We start from the raw sequence: 19,311 nt of genomic DNA, 5'->3' as shown, positions 1-19,311 counted from the left end.
CAGTCTGGGGTCCCCCTATTGCCGGGTGGGCGGGGCCAGAGAGGGGCTGGGCCAATGGCTGTGGAAGGGAGAGACACCGAGTGGAAAGAGTAAGGAGAGGCGGGGTTCGGGGAGAAGGAGGCGGTGATAAGGGGACGAGATGGGGTCAAAGAGCAGAAGGGGTGGGGCGCACGTCGAAGCCTAAGTGGGGTGGGAGCACGAAGATGGCTGCGGCCGAGGAGGAGCCGAAGCCCAAAAAGCTGAAGGTGGAGGCGCCGCGAGCGCTGAGGTGAGCGCTACTCGACGTAGGGTGGAGGGTGACGGCGCCAGTAGCTAACCAGGGCCCACGTGGGGGTTGCGCGGGTCTGCCAGCGCAGCGCATGGTGTTCTCGCTGCCGGCGTGAGGCCAATGCGCAAGGACCGGCTGCTGGGGAGCTGTCCGCAAGGCTGTGACCTTTCGCCCGGCGCCAGCCCAGTTTGGTCGAATAGCTGCCTGCTCCGGAGCGGTTCCGGCTGCTCTTGGCCAATCAGAACGCCGGCTTGGGGAGAACCTAGCCGCCCATGGGCAGGCTCGGGGCGCCACGTGGGAGCTTTCTCCTGGCTGGGTTGGTGTGACCCTGGAGGACCAGACCCGACCAGAGCAGAGTCCACTGCTGCCACCTTCTATTCCCTGGGGCGGGGGCGGGGGCGGGGTGGGGGGTTGACGAGCAGGAGGCCCTGCGACTGCTCTGTCGTGGGGCGAAGACCAAATTCTTGGGGATTTTTCGTAAAGGGCGCTTTGACCTTCCTTTTGTACATATTCTGAAAGTTGACACCTTTGAAGACCCTCTGCAGGGACCCAGATACCCCGCCTACGAGGCTTTGGGGGGCGGAATTTGGCTGAACAGATAAGAAATGTTGATTTTTCTTTTGTTCTTTGCACTTTTTGGCAGCAGTTGAAACAGTTCTGCCCCAAACACCGACTTGCCTCACGTGTGATGCTGCAACTTACAAAAATTGTTTGTTAAAGTATTCTCTCCTAATAAGTGTAATGTACAACATGCACAGTCCTGGATGATTTTGAAATGTTTGTTGGAAGACATTGATTTTTCTACCTAAAAGTAGACATAAATTGATTTTAAAGTATTGGTATGTTTCTTGATAATACAAGTTTCATTTTTTCCAACATCATCCGTCTTCACCCCCGGAAAGAATGAAGCTTTCATAAATGAAAAAAAAGGTCAGTTAGGGCTCTGGTCGTGTTTTCATGCTCTTTTGAATGGATGGTGATCAAATTCCTGCCAGTGCCTTTAATGTATTCCTACTACCCTTAATTAGTATGCTTACCTTATTAAAAAAAAATAAACATTTTTTTCTTATGACAACTCAGGATGTTTTATTTTTACTTTAAGGTTTCAAACCATAGAGTAAATAAAGCAAAGGCTTTTTGAATCAGACCTACCTGGGTTCAAGGCATGTGCTTTCCCTCTTTGTACATTATTAGAGTTATTTCTTTAAAATTAACATCCTTCACAAAGTTTCCTCTACCAATTTGGAAGACAGATATAACTTTTCCCCCACTATCCCACTAAACATACGGCCCTTAGGTTTTCCCTTATGCTAATAAATTTTCAGAGCACTTCCCTATTTTACAAATGAGGAAATTGAAGCCTAAATGAAATAATTAGTTAAGGAAATATGAATCCAGAGTGTCTGGGTGAAAGTCCATTCTTTGACTACTGTTTCTACTTTTATATAGCCACCCAAGAAACACTTCTCTCTGCTTATGTATCCTTAAAAACAATGATAATAATGTTTAATACTTATATATGTATCATGCACCGTTTCAGCAGTTTACCTTTTTTAACTCATTCAATCCCACAACAACCTTAGAAGGCAGGTACCATAATTATCTTCATTTTACCAAGGAGGAAACACCGACAGAGATGTTGATGAAGCGTCACCCATCCAGTAAGTGATGGTGTTGGGATTTTGATCCAGGTAATCTGATTCCAGGTCTATGCTCTTAATTACCATGCTATACTTAACTAACCTCAAACAGTTATCCAAAAACTCTTGTGAAACGTTAAGTCAATTTTTGTTTCTCTACTTTTGCTTATTTTTTTTTTGTTAACGTACATAACTTTTTCTGTTGTTGCAACATATAGGCATATCATATTTAATCTTAAATATACAGAATACATCATATGTGTCATTAGTGTTTACTTAAAACTTAAGAAAGTTCTGAGGTGCCTGGCTGGCTCAGTCATTAGAGCAAGTGACTCTTGACCTCAGGGTTGTGAGTGCAAACTCCATGTTGGGCAAAGAGCTTACTTAAAAACAAAGACTTGGAAACTCTTTATGTAAAACTCATTTTATATCATATCTACTTAGGGCCACTTGTAACATGAAGTTAAAAGATTAGATGCTTGAGTACTTGAACAAATCTCTTAATTTTGTGTGAAGACCTTTCGGGATTAGCTCTTCCTGCTTTTATTATATTTGGCTTTAAGGATTGCAGTGTGATAATGCCTTGAGTGGTTGGACTGTGTGCATTATCTGTGATGACTGGCTTGACAGTTAAAGGGCTAGCTACCAGTTTTGGTTGATTTTTAAGGGGAATGGCTTATAAAGCCTAAACAAAATTTAATGTGTAGAATCAATCAGTGGGGAAAAAAATAAATGTATGAGACATGTTTGTAGATGTCAGGTAAAGGACTTAGGACTTTGAGAATTTCAGTTAGCTCTAGGGTAGTAGTTTTCAACCAGGTGAAATTTTGCTTCCCAGGAGACATTTAGCAACGTTTGGAGACATTTTGGTAGGGTGTGCTACTGACACTTAGTAAGCAGAGTTGAAAGGATGCTGCTTAACTTTCTACAGTGTACTGGAAGCTCCCTAGAACAATTAAGAATTATCTAGCCAAAATTGACAATAGTGTTGAGATAGGACAAAACTGCTCTAAGGGAGAGCATCTGACAAGTCTAGCCTCCCTTTTTTAAATATCCATTAATTTTTCTATATCAGATTGCTTTTCACGTTGTAGTAGTTACTAAAGTTGCAAAGAAACAAGCAGGCTCTAACATGTTTTCAGGTTGGGATGGGGAACAGAAGGGAACATTAATTGAGTGCCAGACATTTTTATTCTAGGTGCCTTATATATGCTATCTCCTTTAATCTTACCAGCCACCTGTAAGGTAGGTAACAATTGTGTTACAGATGAAGTATTTGGGGCTGAGAGAAGTTGAGAAGCATTTTCAGGAACTGACTCCTAAATGAGTATGTTCCATGACGAATACCTGTATTTAGGACTACTTCTTTTCTTTCCTTCGAAAATCTCATCCTAGTTCATTTCTTTAGCGGTCACCTCTAAGAGGATCCTCTTCCTTTGAAAGCTTATTGAACACATGCCAAGCCTTTTTTTTCAGTCTGTCTTTAAATGGCTGTTATTTTAGGCATGTTGCTAAAAATTAGGTGCTAAAACATAGAGAGGTAAGATGTAGGTACTGTCCTCCTGGTGGGAAATGAGTAAGGTTTGGGAAAATGATACCTGAGCATTCTGAAAGATGACAAGGAATTAACCAGGAATGAAGTAGGGTATTTGGCTCTGTAGGGAAGTTTGTTAGGAGGTAGAGATGGGAGAAAACTGTCTCTGTAGGGGAACTACAGGTGGTTTGATCTGACTGGAGGAGAAAGTAGAGGGCATCCAGGCTTTGTACAGTGGACATGTACTGGATCATATGTGTGATCTATTGCTAGATCCTTACTTTTGCAGAACCTAATTTTAACTGTCTGCTCACTATCTCCTCTGAGTGTTCTGCTGACCCTTCAAAGTCAAATATATCAAACTAAATCCATCTGTGGTCCTAAATCTGCACCTTCTTCCATGGCTCAGTAAATTCTCTTTCTCCAAAGTTTGGAACCTAGGTGTTTGCTTCATTTTCCATCCGCATATAGTTGTCAAACTTGGTCTTGTCTTCTTCAGTAATGTTTCACAAAACCTTTCCTTTTCCATTCCTGCTGCCACAACCCAAGCATAGACTTTATTTTGCTTAGACTTTTTTGGCTTCCCAACTAGTCTCTCTCCCTCCAATGTCAAGTTCTTCCTAATGTTTTTCAGACATAGCTCTACTTGTTCATCATAACAAATACTTGTAAGTTCTGAAGTTGATGTTAGGAAGGGTTGAATCCTAAGAGCCTAGTTCATAACTCTCTGACATTAGCAATTAAAGATCATTCCAGGTCATGACTTTAGTGATATTAAAAAGAAAACAAACTGTAATTTTCCAATCTGCAAATATTGAGCTTTTCTCAAATTATTGCTTCCTAACCATTTCACTTCCCTGGATTCCTTTTATTCTTTCCATGTGTGTTCTACCTCACTATGGACACTGTGTTTTAAAATTGCATAGTAAATATAGGCAGAAAAGTCTGTATCTTAGGTGACCAAGTAACAGTTTTAGTACCCGTTTCTTCTAAAACACATTTTTTTTTCTCTTTCAGAAAATTCTCTGGAAGATGATTTTTACACACTGAGCACACTGTTCCAGGAGTGGTCTGTTGTGAGGATTAAATGAGAATATATGCAGACTGGAAAGGAACAAGGATGATCCTGTGTCCCTAGTGTATTGCACAGTGCTCAGTCCTTAGGAGCTGTTGACTTAACGTTTGTTGAATGAATTATTAGTACAGCATAGAGTGGGACTGAAAACCTTCACTTTTTTAAGACCTTGTATTTTTAATAATGTAGCCTAAAATTGAAGTTGGAGGCTCTTTTTTGGGTGATACTACATGCTGTTCCTTACATTCACAAATGTAATCCTTTAAGATTAAGGCTTTGGACTATCAAGGAAAGTAGAAAACAAGGTCTCCTGAGGTACTTTTCATGGATGTCAAAATAAGTTGCTTTCCTGGGCATTATATGCTAGGACAGAGTGAGGGAGGTGGAGAGAGAGCCATGGGAAAGCCTGTATGGATGGTCCTGGGTGACTAGAGGTAAGTGTGAAATTCTTAGAGCTCAGGGAAAGTGGAAAGGGCTCTAGGAAAAAAGATAGGCATTGAAAACTGTTTCTCATTTTAGGTATAGGTCTAGACTGGCCAACACTAAATAAAACATGAGGCTGATATGCTACTCTTACCTGGAATATGTCTCCACTTCCCTTCCATCTGTGATCCTGCCTGTGTGCAAAATGTTCAGTTAAGTGAATAAGAGAGAGAGAGAATCAGAATTATAAAGCATTTTAATCAGGATGGAAATCAGTAGAGCATTGATTAGGAGCATGGTCTCCAGAATCCGACATCTGGTTTGACTCTTGGTCCTTTCTAGCTGGTGATCTTGGAATATTTCCTTACTGGCCTCTGCCTCTGTTTTCTCATCCATGAAATGAGTATATTAATAGTACCTACTTCAAATCATTGTTGATTTCATGAGAAAATAAATAAAAAATTGGTGGCTCATAAGTCTTCAATAAATGTTAGCTATTATTACTATGGTACTGTTTATTCTACTGTCCACCCCCCCTACTCTGCTCCAAATGCAGCAATTATAAATTAAAAAAAAATATATGCTTATAGAAAATAAAAAATTAAAAAAAAACTTAATAAAAGTAAATAAATAAATAAAATAAATTAAAAAAGAAAGCAAAGATACAGGTATATTAGAGAACAAGATAAACATCTCCAGGGACTAACACAGAAATGAAACATGCAATTAGACTCTGGATTCAGGAGCTGGTGGAAATAACTGTGTAAGGGAATTGGAGTCATACAGTGGATGAAACTAGGGGCTTGGCGGGGCTAGATGAAAAGAAGACTGAGCACCTCTGCTCCTGGATATTGCTCTAAGAAGCTGTGGACCTGACGAGGTGGCACAGAAATGGCTGAGCTGCCAGATGGCTCAGAGTTGGGAACTGTAATTTCCACACACTATCATGTGCTTCAAGAGCACCAAGCTTGGAGGTCATGTGGTCTGGAAGAAGGGTGACCTATCTCAAACCACCAGAAAAAAGGAAGGGAAAGTTTGAGCCTGCAAACATATTGAGGGAAAGAACATTATTTAGAAAATAAGCACAACAATCAGGAGGTAAATTCACTCAAGATCTAATGGAATTACTCAGCAATTTCATAGATCTTAAAAAGGTAAAGTAGTAGCTATTAAAAACTTACTATGAACGGGGCGCCTGGGTGGCTCAGTGGGTTAAAGCCTCTGCCTTCGGCCCAGGTCATGATCTCAGGGTCCTGGGATCGAGCCCCGCATCGGGCTCTCTGCTCGGCAGGGAGCCTGCTTCCCCCTCTCTCTCTCTCTGCCTGCCTCTCTGCCTACTTGTGATCTCTCTCTGTCAAATAAATAAATAAAAATCTTTAAAAAAAAAAAAAAACTTACTATGAACAAAAAGTAAATATGAAATAAATAGCTATGTAAAAGAGTAAATGGAGTTACTGAAATTAAAACAAAAAACTAGGTTGATCAAACTTATTTTAAGGGAAAATTAGTGAGTTGGAAGATAGTACTGAATAATTCACCCAGATGTAGCAAAGAGAAATAAAGAGGAATAAAGAGATACGAATATAAATTGATAGGCAACAACTTAACATCTAACTGGGTATCCCAAAAAGAGAAACAAGTGTAAATGGTAAAGAGGATATATTTGAAGAGATGATGACTGAGAATTTTTCCAGACTTTTAAGATCAGTATTCTCAGGTTGAAAGGGTATTCCATATACACAGTAAGGTAAAAACAAAAATCCATACTAAAATTATAGAGATTTTGATCCTAATTATTAATGTGTATAGAAAGAATCTGAACATTTAGACAACACCAAACATTTAATAGCAGTTATCTCTACGTGGAAGGATTGTGATTATTTTGTTTTCTTTATTTTTATTTTTTTGGTGTTTTCCAACTTTCCTATACTGCATGTGTGTGCATATTGGGACTCAGGATTTTAAGCTGGAGAAATGATGTGCACTAAATCTTGGGTGAGAAACTATATGCACTAAATACGTATCCTGGGTGAATGCTAAGTGGCTAGGTATTACCATTACAGAATGCAACTCTGGGATACTAGTAGATCTGGAACTTTATAAAATAAGCAGTAGTATGATTTTATTATAGATTATAATCTTTTCATCTATATATTTGAAATTCCAAAAGCTCTGAAAACTGGAAGTTTTAAAAAAAGTTTGAGATGAATTAATTTGCCAGCAAAACTTGATATGAGGGTCTTTATAGTGTTTATCTGTCTTACACAAATGTGTATGTTTTGTTGTAGAAATGTTAATCTGTTAATGGCATGCTGCATGAAGCTCTGGGTGGTTTACAAAACAGTATTATCTTCCTAAAAGCTGTCAAATTTGGAGTCTCATAAAATTCTGGCCCTAAAATATATCTTGCCCAAATAAATCAGCAAAAGGATTGGGGAACTTTTATTAAAATTTTTAATTGCTTTTAAAAGTTCAGAAACATTAAGGATTGGGGAACTTTTATTAAAATTTTTAATTGCTTTTAAAAGTTCAGAAACATTAAGTTCTCATCAGTCAGTTACTGTATTTTTCCTGAGGTTCCCATTCTACACATTTATGATTTTAAATAGATATTTATTTCAAAGATCTCTTTTATAATACTAAAATAATATATAAGATATGTTATATATAATATATAATAACATAGTCTTTCATAATACTGGTGCTGATTATGTCATTGACTTATTAAGCTTTTCTTCTCTAATACTGACTGATGAAAGATTTTTCTTCAACTTCTGGACTTCAAATTTGAAACGCTTATTTCATTGAAGTAGCCTCACAGACTGAAGTTTCACATACTGCTTGAAAAAGAAAGTTTTTGAATATTTTCCAAAGCTGATTTAAAGTTGTTGCTCTTAGGTGTTTTATTTCAAATGTTTTTGCTTGTACTTGTTTGTACTTGTGGCCTTGGATGATTTGTGTTCATCTAGAGAGTAGTGTTAATTAGCTTTCAGCATAAGAACATTGGACAGGGGCATGTGGGTGGCTGAGTCAGTTAAGTTTGCCTTCAGCTCAGTTCATGATCCCAGGAACTTGGTTCCAGGGATCTAGTCCTGCATCAGGGCTCCCTGCTCGGTGCGGAGTCTGCTATTTCCTCTCCTACTGCTTCTCTTCTCTGCTCATGCGTGCTCTCCTCTCTCTCTCAAAATAAATTTAAAAAAAAAAAAGAACATCTGAACATGCAAATTTCCATTTGTATTTTGGATTTCATTGCATGCATGCTGATTTCAGTATCTTTTCTAGAATAGAGTAAGAAAATCTGTACAGCAATTTTTGTGTAAGAAATTCTTACCTTCTCAAGGCACATCAGTTTGGTTGATTGGGCTCTGGCTGTTTAGCCACATTTAATTACTAGTAAATCCTGCTATTTTGTTGTTACTTGCAAATGCAGGATTATAGATATGAAGGTAGCTGATGATCATTGATCACTCACAAAATTAGGAATGATGAGAAATGGTATCGAAGTGATTACTTGGCTATTTGTCTTCTAGAGGCCGGGGCTGGACTTTATCAGTGCATCCCTAGTAGAACAATTTCTAGATCTTTTTTTTTTTTTTTAAAGATTTTATTTATTTATTTGTAAGAGAGAGAGAGAGTGAGAGCGAGCACAGGCAGACAGAGTGGAAGGCAGAGTCAGAGGGAGAAGCAGGCTCCCTGCGGAGCAAGTAGCCCGATGTGGGACTCGATCCCAGGACGCTGGGATCATGACCTGAGCCGAAGGCAGCTGCTTAACCAACTGAGCCACCCAGGCGTCCCCAATTTCTAGATCTTTAAGAGACTCAGTTAACGTAACTGGAAACTCCAGCCAAATAGAACTCATTCTAGGAATGCATCTTTTGCCTCCATTGTCCTGGGGTAAATTGGATTTCTCTCATAAGCCATCTTAATGTAATAAGAAAGATGGCATTTCTCGGCCCCAAGCCAAAATCTTCTGAGCCCAGTGGAAGGGATTTTCCACATCCATGTATCAGTTTTGAAAATACTTTGATTGGAACTGTCTAGGTTACATACCCACTATTGAGCCAGTTACTTTATCGGGGGTGGAGATTTTGGCCAGCCTTGGATATATTCTTCCTCCTCATCCTGTGTGTCACGTGTGCCTGTGTAGGTGTGGGGGTGTGTGTGAGCCTGTAGTGTTTGTATGTATGGGGTAGTAGATGGAGTTCAGGGAGACACTCTAGACAATAACTCCACCAGTGCTGTCATTCCTTCAGCATGAGAAAAATCCATAGCATAGAAAAACCCATTTCTATAGCATGAATAGAAAATATCTGTGAAAACAAAGGAATCACCCACCTATTGATAATCTCATTCCTCAGGGTCTAGCCAAAGTGTGTATCTTCTTTTTAAAACTCTCCTAATCATCCAGCTTGGAAACGCCTCCTCTGGCTGTTTGTAGTTTATACTTTGCTTTATTGCTGTGCATAATGTACATGTTTTATCTCGCTTACTGCTGCTTGAAGTCAGGAAGCTAGTTGAGTAACTCTTAGTGCCTCATAATTAATTAATTGCAATATAACAGGCTCTAAACTTTTGTTGAATAAATGAATTCTTAAGTAACTCTTTAAAGATATTTTATGATTATGTTTGTAGTACTCACTATTGCAAAATGGATTCATGGATTAGTGGTAAATTCTTACCTATTTCTAAGAGTTGATAGAGTCCTTATTGAGAACACTTGATGGTTTTTGGACCTTTTATTTTTCTTGTTATATGTAGTGAGCTTTGTTCAAAAGAAATCCTATAGTGCAGGACGGTAGAGGCAAGAGGTGCACTCTTAGATGCATTTCTATTCTTTCTGGTGACTGTAGTGAACTTTGACTACAATAATAATTTCTTGCATTTGTTCATGGGGAAAATTCCTTCAAAAGTAAAAAATTTATATATACTTCTGCATAAATAGTAACATTTTATTAAGGCCCTGTAGTCAGTGTTTTCTTTCTTTTTTAAATACAGAATTGCTTATTTGGCAGAGGAATACTCTTTTCTGAAGAGTAAATTTACAAAGATATCAATCGCCTATCAGAATGATTAATCTTTTTCCTTTGGGTTAACAAGTCCTTAATTAGTGATACTATTTGCAGTGTAATCAGAACTCTAATTGCTGACTCTATTGTTAGGAATACTGTTCTTAATTTTGTAGCGTACCATGTAACATAATGTACTGTGTAACAATGGATAATACCACAAAATTGGTCTTTTAAAAAGATCTGTCTCTGTTGACTCATCTAGGAGGGGGTCATTTAAAAACAAAATATAGCAAAAGAATGAAATTCAGACATCTTAGGTTTTCTCAAATTCCATTAAGCTTGATACAGCAATATAAACTGTTTTATTCCTGGAGTCCTAGAGCTGAAGTCCAAAAAACCATGTAAGTTTTTGAGTAAACAAATTGAAATACAGGAAAATTATTTCCTTCAAAAACAAACAGTTAAAATATGTTGTCTTTGAAGTTAACCACATTAGAGATTTGAACATTTTCTTGTATTATAGGCATGACTGAGAGAAGTCTTTGGTTCCTCCTAAAATAGAAGTTTTTTTCAAAAGCTTTTCAGAAGTTTTTTTCCTAAAGAGAGATGAGACCTTAGTTATCACTTTTAGTTTTTAATTTTGTTGAAGATGAAAGCTGTTAAGCTGTAGAAGTGTTAAGACTTACACCCTCAGTTCTGTCTCTGTTCTCACACACTCAGGATGAACTGACTATATTCCATTTTAGCATGGGATGGCATGTTCATGCACGTGAAAGTAGACTGACAGAATTCTATTTTGTCTTGTGTATTTTACTTAGCACTTTCTTATCCAGATGTATAAAACTGGGTAGTTATACTTGAATTCAGTAAGTAGTACTCAATGTTTAGTATTGAAATAATATTTTAGTAAAAAAGAAAGGAAAACATTTGTCTTTCGGGGTGGGGGGGAGGCAGTGTTTGGGGAGTATAGGTTCTTCTCTCCATGGTAGGTTTGACTTCCTTGGGTTTTTCCCTATGTATGAATATTGTAGGGATGCTCTGTAGAAAAATATATAAACTTCTAGATATACACTCACAGGTTCTTAGAATTGGGAGAAATACAAGTTTTCTTGGCCCAGCCTACTTCATGAGGCAGGAATCCCTTCTTTAGCATTCCTCTTTCTCTACTTTCTCTACCATTCCTCCCCCCGATTCAGCACAAATAAGGGAAGAGGAGTACATTTTCTACTAATGGAAACACATAGACACTGGAGACCTTTGACTTATTGAAGCTTGAGTAAACTACATTCCTGAGAAGATTTGCTAATACCCTGTAGATACCGAGTCCAATTCAGAGCTCTTTAAATGATCTGTTGACCAAGATGTTGCATCTTTACACTCTTAGAACAGGTCTATACTCATTAGCAGGCTCTCTAGCCTTTCCCTTTAAGAAGCTCTTCCTTTTTAGAAGTGTTTCCAGAGACTGATGGAAAATGCTGATGGAAGTGGGGGTAGGAACAGGGGTGGGAGGTGATGACTGAGTCCACATTCCCTGGTAGTGTGGTAACTCCCAGGAGTACCTGGGGTTTCCTGCAAATTATGGAGTTGGGATGTGAAAACAATAACGTATCTCAGCCAAGATGTGCCTCTGAAATTTTAATTTACAATTTCATGTGATTTTTAGAAACTCTTTGAACATGTTTTAGAATCTTTAGATTGTTAGTGCCTGATGAGGTACTTAAAATCAGCCTAATATTTACATTGTACAGTTGAGAGAATTGAAGCCCAGAGAGGTTAACTGATATCAGTAAGGTAACACAGCTAGTTACTTAAAGGTATGAAGTATTTGAGTTGAGATTTGATCTCAAGTGATAGAACTTTCCATTGTATTTACCCTCTGGAACAAGAAACGAAGTATCTGTTTTCTTTGAAGTTTTTTGTTTGTTTTGAGATAAGAACAACATATTTAAAGATTTTATGAGATGCTTTCCCTTACCTTTTCTTACTGATCCTCACATGAAGGTAATGGTCTTTACCGAGGAAATCAACACAGAGAAGTTAAGATTTCCTAAGTAGTGAGCTCTCAATTCACACTCAGGACCTAGGACTCACATTTCTTGCTGTTTACATTACACTTACAAAGCTGTAGATTGAGAACTTGTCAAAGTGAATTCTGTGTGTGCTATATAAGCACACTATTTAAATAAATTCTGTGGCACTGTGTTTAGTAACCTTGTTTAGATTTTAGTCTTTCAATTTCTCTTATTGACACATATGTAGCCCTTTCCCCCCCTCCTCCAAGAATAAATACTGTATTCCCTTGTGGGATATACTTAATGGTATGCTTTGCAAATGGGTTAACTCCTTGAACTTGAATTTTGAGCAGATTTCTAATTAAAAAGCCTTGAGCAAACCAATTTTGCTTATGTCTAAGAGTTAAAATGTTCAGTTAAGAGAGCAATTTCTAATAAGTTTTAATATACTTTGGAGACTTTGCATTTTTTCCTGTTATTAATAATTTCAATTTTATCTTTAGCATTATCAATTATTATAATATGAGATAACTGTTATTGGTTAGAAAGTTTAATATGCCCAAGACTATACAGTTAGTGAGTGGCAGAGATAGGATTCAAACCTCAATCTGTCTTATTAAAGATTTTTCATAATTAGTTATAATATTCAGATAGTGTAAAACCAACAGCAACAGAAATCATTGGTGATTTGTATGATTAAAAAAATTAAGCACACCCTTTGCTTCAAAAAGTAGTCCTACATTGTACATGAAAAAAGTACTAGCAATTCTCTAAAAAGCTGTTAATCTTTTAATACTACTAGTAATTTTGAAATCCTATGAAAATGTTCTACCACATCTGAGATGGTAGTAATGAGACCACTTTTTCATTAAAAATGAACTGCAGCCATGATTAGCCTTGGACCTATATAAATAATAATAAAGGCAACCTTTTAAAAGAAATGAAATGTTCTGTTAGTCTTTTAAGAATAGGACCACAACATTTCATTAAATTCAAATGATATTTAAAAACCCCAATTTCATAATGCTTGATAATCATAGGAAAAAGGAAGTGGGGGGAGGGTAATAGAGATCTGTGAACAAGAATGGGGGGATAAAAGGAGGTGATAAAAAAGAAAAAGGCCCAATTCCGTTTAGCTATTTCTGATCTCTGTGTAACTTCTAACCTCAGATACCTCATCTTTTCAACTTTTCACTCCTTTCTGAGCTGTGAATGAGAGTTTGTGAGAAACTTCTTGTTCTGAGCTGGGTGCTATTAACGTTTTTGTCTATCTTTGTGTATGCACCTGTGAAGTGAGTGGTATAGATTAAAATGCTTTTCAAACTACATCATGTGTCAGTTTGGTTGTAGCACAATTAGTATTTTATAAAAGGAAAATAGAATAGAAAATATCAGTGCATTGAATATGGTAAGCATTAGTATTGCTTTGTGAAACATTGTTCAATTAGGTATAAGTATAGCATACTAGGTTGCAATACAAAATATGCTTTTCACAGTGAGTTTGGTTTTCTATCCCAAAATTTAGTGGCTTAAAATAACAATCATTTTGTTAGAGTTCATGGGTCAGGAATTCAGACATGGTTTGGCTGATTGAGTCTTCTGATGTGTGTGGTATTGACTAGGATCTCTTGGAGGTATTTAGCTGACAACAGGTCTGGTCTGGAGTGTTTGGAATGTCCTTACTTGTCTGATGCCTTGTTGAGGATGGCTGGAAAGCTTGGCTCAACCCTGCTTCTCTTCCTCTCCATGTAGTTTGTGAACCTCTGCATGTGGTTTCTTCAGCCTCTTAGTTGGGCTTCTTACCTGGCAGTTCAGGGGTCCAAAAGACCAAGACAGAAGCTGGCAGTCCTCTTAAGGATAGCCTGGAATCTGTTACAGCATCACTTCTATACCCATTGGTCAGAGGAGTCATAGGCTAGCCCAGATTCAAGGGGAGGGGACATAAACTCTTGTCTCCAGGAAACTGAGGCCTTCTTAATCTGCTACAATTATGGTAAAATAATTTTGGAAAACATGACTGAATTATATTTCCAAGCTTTTAATTCTGTTATTGCCCCTTGAGAGGTGATTACTTTTTATAGTCCCCCCTTCCCCATTGGAAAATATGTCTAGTTTTGGTTTCAAAGTTCAGAATTTAATTTAAATGTATATATTATTTTTCCATGAAATACTGAGTGTTTTTGGTTTTTGAGGAAATGATTTAAGATTCAGAAATTTCTGTGAAGTCTTAAGTTTGCTATCTGACACTGCCGAAAAAGTCTATTTGGTATGCAAAAGGAGCTGCCTTCTTACAATGTCTAAAGATTACATTTGGGTTTAATAACTCTTTTCACATACAGGCTGTCTGAGGCTGTTATGTTTTTGTTGAAAACAGAAAGAGTGAGAAATCTGCTTCTGTTCCCCACACACATTCCTACTTTTCAGTAAAGAAAACAATAACGTTGAATAAAAGAAAACGTTAGAAAACCGTTCAATATTTATAATACAGCCAAGTAGAAATGGTTATTTCTCAGGACAGTTTTCAGATAAAACTGCATATTCAATTTGAGACCATATTTATTTTTACTGTTACAAAGAAAATGGTAGGGACTAGGAGTTAGTAAAATGGTATACCTAGGGGCTATATAAGTGAAATTGTTTTGGAACCTTTTGTGAACATTTGTGATTTCAACTCGTGGAGTCTTGAAAGATCTTGATAAGCAAGGCCTCAGTAAGACCTAACTTAGATTCACATAGCTGAATGTCTAGGATGGGGAATTTACTTAGCTTGATAGTAAACTCAGCCACTTGCTATTCATTGTGTGCCCCTAAATTCTAGAAGAGTGATTAAAACATGTTTTTTTTTGTAAAAAATCACTCTTGTGATTTTATTTTTGAGAGAAACTTCATTTCTTTTCTTTTCTTTTTTTTAAATTAGCATATAATGTGTTACTTATTTCAGGGGTACAGGTCTGTGATTCATCAGTCTTACACCATTCACAGCACTCCCCATAGCACATACCCTCTCCAGTGTCCATTATCCAGCCACCTCATCCCTCCCACCACCTCCCCTCCAGCAACCCTCAGTTTGTTTTCTGAGAGTAAGAGTGTTTTATGGTTTGTCTCTCTCTCTGGTTTTGTCTTGTTTGATCCCCCCCCCCCCCTTTCTGTATTATCCTCTGTTTTGTCTCTCAAATTCCTTGTATTAGTGAGATCCTATGATAATTGTCTTTCTCTGATTGACTTACTTCGCTTAACATAATACTCTCTAGTTCCATCCTCGTCATTGCAAAAGGCAAGATTTCTTTTTTTGATGGCTGCAGAATATTCCATTGTTGTATGTATGTGTGTGTATCTTTTTTTATCCATTCATCTGTTGATGGACATCTATGCTCTTTCCATAGCTTGGCTATTGTGGACATTGATGCTATAAACATTGGGGTGCACGTGCCTCTTTGGATCACTACATTTGTATCTTTAAACTTGGAAATAGAGCTGACTTACAACCCAGCAGTTGCACTACTGGATATTTATTCTTGTGATTTTGGCAGAAATGAAATTATGTTTGAGATTTTGAAAAATTAAGAGATCTAAGAAATGATTCTTGGTGTTAATTAGGAGTCTTGGTTAAATTAAAGATTAAAATGGCATTTTCATTCATTCATTAAATAGATTTAATCTATTTAAGCATATATAGGAACAAAGGAAGCAATTTCTGAATAATATTTCAGAAGTTGTTTTAGCTAATCCGGAAGATATCACTGGATCACTGCATCTTATGGGTGACATCATAGTGTGGTGGTCTGAAATTTGGATATTTATAAAAGCCTCAGACTTACAGCAGACTTTAGGGTTTATTCTAGAGACACTAGGTATGTACTGTGGTAATTAGCCCCGGTTCTAGAGTCAAACTACTAGAATTTGGATTTCTCTTCTATAGTGTGTGACTGAGCAAGTTATTTAACTCTGAGCCTCAATTTCTTCATCTATAAAATGGCAATAATAAAACATCTCCTCACATTTGAGAGATAAAGTGGGATAGTACTTGAAAGATACATAGCGTGGTGTCTGGGACATACTATGAACTCAGTAACTTTTACTTATTATTCTACTTATATAAGTACCTATAGCTGCTAGCAGTTGATTCCAAGAATGGTTCCTCTCTTGGGTGTTGTTCAAATAAAACTGCATATTCAATTCTGGACATTTATGTGTAGTCTATCAATAGGAAACAATAGGCGCCACGAAGGAAGAAAAATTAGAAGGAAAAATCTGTTTGGCAAGTCTCTATCTCCAATTCTGACCTCTCCCAGAGCTCCAGTCTTCTGAGCTTCTCTTGTGCCTTCTTTGTTTTAATAAACAGCACCATTTACTCAGTTTAGTCCAAATTTACTCAATATATTCCAAAATCTAGGAATTGCTCTTGATTCCTTCCTTTTCCTTAGTCTTTCATATCTAGTGCACCTGCAAGTTCTGTCTTCTGTCTTTAAAATGTCCATCTTCTTCTGTCTGTCTGCCACTATTATTTGTCAGCTCTATTACTGTAATAGGCTTCTAATTTGGTTTTTCTCCTTTCATGCTCCTGTAGTGCATTCTCTATACAAATACCAAGGGTGATCTTTGGAAACAATTAGATCATGTTATTTGTCTGTTTAAAACATTAAAACAGGTTTTAAAACAGTGACTTCCTGTCATGCTTATTATAACCAAATAAAAACTTCGTAGGCTCATAGAAGATACCATGATCTGCTTCTTGCTTCAACTACCGTATTTCTTCTCTTGCTTGCCTTTTTCACATTGTTTTTCTAGCCATCATTTTCTTGCTATCAGTAATGACCTTCCTCCACCTGTCTTTTCCTTGTCATTCCATTTTCTTCTGCTGGAAGCCTTCCCAGACTATCTAAAAACCCATTCTCTACACTGATCTGTTTTTAATTCTGTGCATAGCACTTATGATCACTTGATGTTTTACTGTTGGATTATTCATCCATATACCCTTACTGGAATGTAAAGGCAGTTCATGTTCTTTATTGTAGCTGAATCTCTATGTCTTTTTTTTTTTAAGATTTTATTTATTTATTTGACAGACAGAGATCACAAGTAGGCAGAGAGGCAGGCAGAGAGAGAGAGAGAGAGAGAGAGGGAAGCAGGCTTCCTGCGGAGCAGGGAGCCTGATGCGGGGCTCGATCCCAGGACCCTGAGATCATGACCCAAGCCGAAGGCAGCAGCCCAAACCACTGAGCCACCCAGGCGCCCCTATGTCTTTTTTTTTAAGATTTTATTTATTTGAAAGAGAGAGACATAGTGAGAGAGGGAGCACAAGCAGGGGGAGTGGGAGAGGGGGAAGCAGGCTTCCCGCTAAGCAGGGAGCTTGATGTGGGGCTCAATCCCAGGACCCCAAGATCATGACCTGAGCCCAAGGCAGACACTTAATGACTGACTGAGCCACCCAGGCGCCCTGAATTTCTAGTGTCTTGAGCAGTTGAATAGCTGCTCAATAAATATCTGTTGAGTTAATAGTGAATAATTCCTAAAAGATTGTTTCTAAGTACCATAGACCAGATCTGAAGTGATATAAAAATAAGAAAAATATATTCTATAGAGACTGTATTTTGTAAGATTCCAATAATACTTTGGGAAGAGCTCTTCTTTATTTTGTGATGTCCTTCATACATTTAAAAAAATATTTATTTATTTGAGAGAGTGAGTGGGGAGAGGAGCAGAGGGAGAGGGACAAGCAGATTCCCTGCTGCATGTGTAGCCCACAGGACATGGAGCTCAGTCTCATGACCCTGAGATCATGACCTGAGCTGAAATCCAGAGTCAGACAGTTAATCAACTGAGCCACCCAGAAGCCTCTCCTTCATACAATTTTATGTTAAAATGCCCTTTCTTTCTTTCTTTCTTTTTTTTCCCAGATTTTATTTATTTATTTGACAGATCACAAATAGGCAGAGAGGCAGGTAGAGGGGGAGGAGGAAGCAGGCCCCCCCGCTGAGCAGAGAGCCCGATGCGGGGCTCCATCCCAGGACCCTGAGATCATGACCTGAGCTGAAGGCAGAGGCTTAACCCACTGAGCCACCCAGGTGCCCCAAAATGCCCTTTCTTTAATGAAGTGGTAGTGATAGTCAGTTGCACAGTTTAAAAATGTGTTCCTGGCAGCATTAATAATTGGGTAGCACTGTTGTCCTTTACTTCAGACTAGAGGTTTTCTTTGAATTTCAGAGATTTGTAGTTCACTGGAAATAAAGAAACACTGTGTAGGTGTTCCTGGGAAGGAGTTTTGCTAAGAATTTTTACTAAATATAGTTCAGTCAATCAAATGTTACTATATTCTTCAAATTCTCCTGGGAAATAAATGGTCAGGTTCCATTTAAAGATTATATTATTTTGGGCGCCCGTGTGGCTCAGTGGGTTAAGCCTCTGCCTTCGGCTCAGGTCATGATCTCAGGGTCCTAGGATCCAGCCCCTCATCGGGCTCTCTGCTCAGTGGGGATCCTGCTTCCCCCTCTCTCTCTGCTTGCCTCTCTGCCTACTTGTGATCTCTCTCTCTGTCAAATACATAAATAAATCTTAAACAAAAAAAAGATTATATTATTTGAATATGTAATGTTTAAATGAAATGTGACATGAGAATCTACAGGTAATAATTAAAATAAAAATAGCAGACCTTTATATATAATGTCTTTGGGGAAGAGTTAATACATTCAGCAATGTTTCTTAGAATAATCTTGTCCATAATGAAAGCTAACTAAAATTGAATTAAAATTGATCAGCTCTTTGAAGAAACAATCCAAGTTGTATTGAGACATAAGTAAACTTTTTTTCTTTTGTTGACCAATAAAACTGAAATTTTAGGACTTGAGATGTCACCTATAACAAACTCCCTTATGTTTCAGGTAAGAAAACTAATGGCTAAAGGTAGTAACATCTTTGTTAGTTCTGGGATTAGAATTCCTATCTCCTTTTTCCCAGGTTCCTGAACTTTATTCTGTGGCACACTACTTACTTTTCGGGAGATAGGTCTTAGGAAATTTCTCTTTTTGGAGTAGCATATAGATTGTTTTAGAAGCATTATTTTAATAGCATCTTAATTTATAGGAAATGAGGAGATGTATTTTTAAGTAATATGCAGGGAAAGCGTTGAGTGTTGTGACAGCTGGCCTCATAAGGGCTATGCAGAGCTCTAAAAGTTGTATTTATGCTTTAATTTTTGTCAAGTTAAGATTTAAAATTAACCAAGAAAATCATAAAGACATTTTAGTTTTGTTATTCCTCTTTTAAACAATCTTTATATATGAAAAATAAGATGTGTAAAATAAGCTCACTTCCTCTAAAAATAAAGTGTAGTTTTGATGGGTTGTGATTTAA

At 37.6% G+C, this 19,311-nt stretch overlaps 1 protein-coding gene and 1 long non-coding RNA gene across 2 annotated transcripts in view; both read left to right on the top strand.

Annotated features, from left to right (window-relative positions):
* The first annotated feature begins 137 nt into the window (after positions 1-137).
* Positions 138-19,311, top strand: part of ADK (adenosine kinase) — a 541,004-nt gene continuing 521,830 nt past the window's right edge. Inside the window, exon 1 of the mRNA XM_059169841.1 lies at positions 138-268. Within this exon, the coding sequence (XP_059025824.1) occupies positions 204-268 (65 nt within the window). The 5' untranslated portion in view covers positions 138-203. The remainder of the gene's footprint in view (positions 269-19,311) is intronic.
* On the top strand, positions 687-6,128 carry LOC131828808 (uncharacterized). The gene is made up of 2 exons (XR_009352583.1): positions 687-1,929; positions 4,460-6,128. It is a non-coding gene; the product is annotated as an uncharacterized LOC131828808 (long non-coding RNA).

Source organism: Mustela lutreola, chromosome 4, assembly GCF_030435805.1.
Source record: "Mustela lutreola isolate mMusLut2 chromosome 4, mMusLut2.pri, whole genome shotgun sequence".
Taxonomy (NCBI): Eukaryota; Metazoa; Chordata; class Mammalia; order Carnivora; family Mustelidae; genus Mustela; species Mustela lutreola.
Note: the sequence above shows the minus strand (reverse complement) of the source record. Positions and strands in the feature narration are given on the sequence as shown.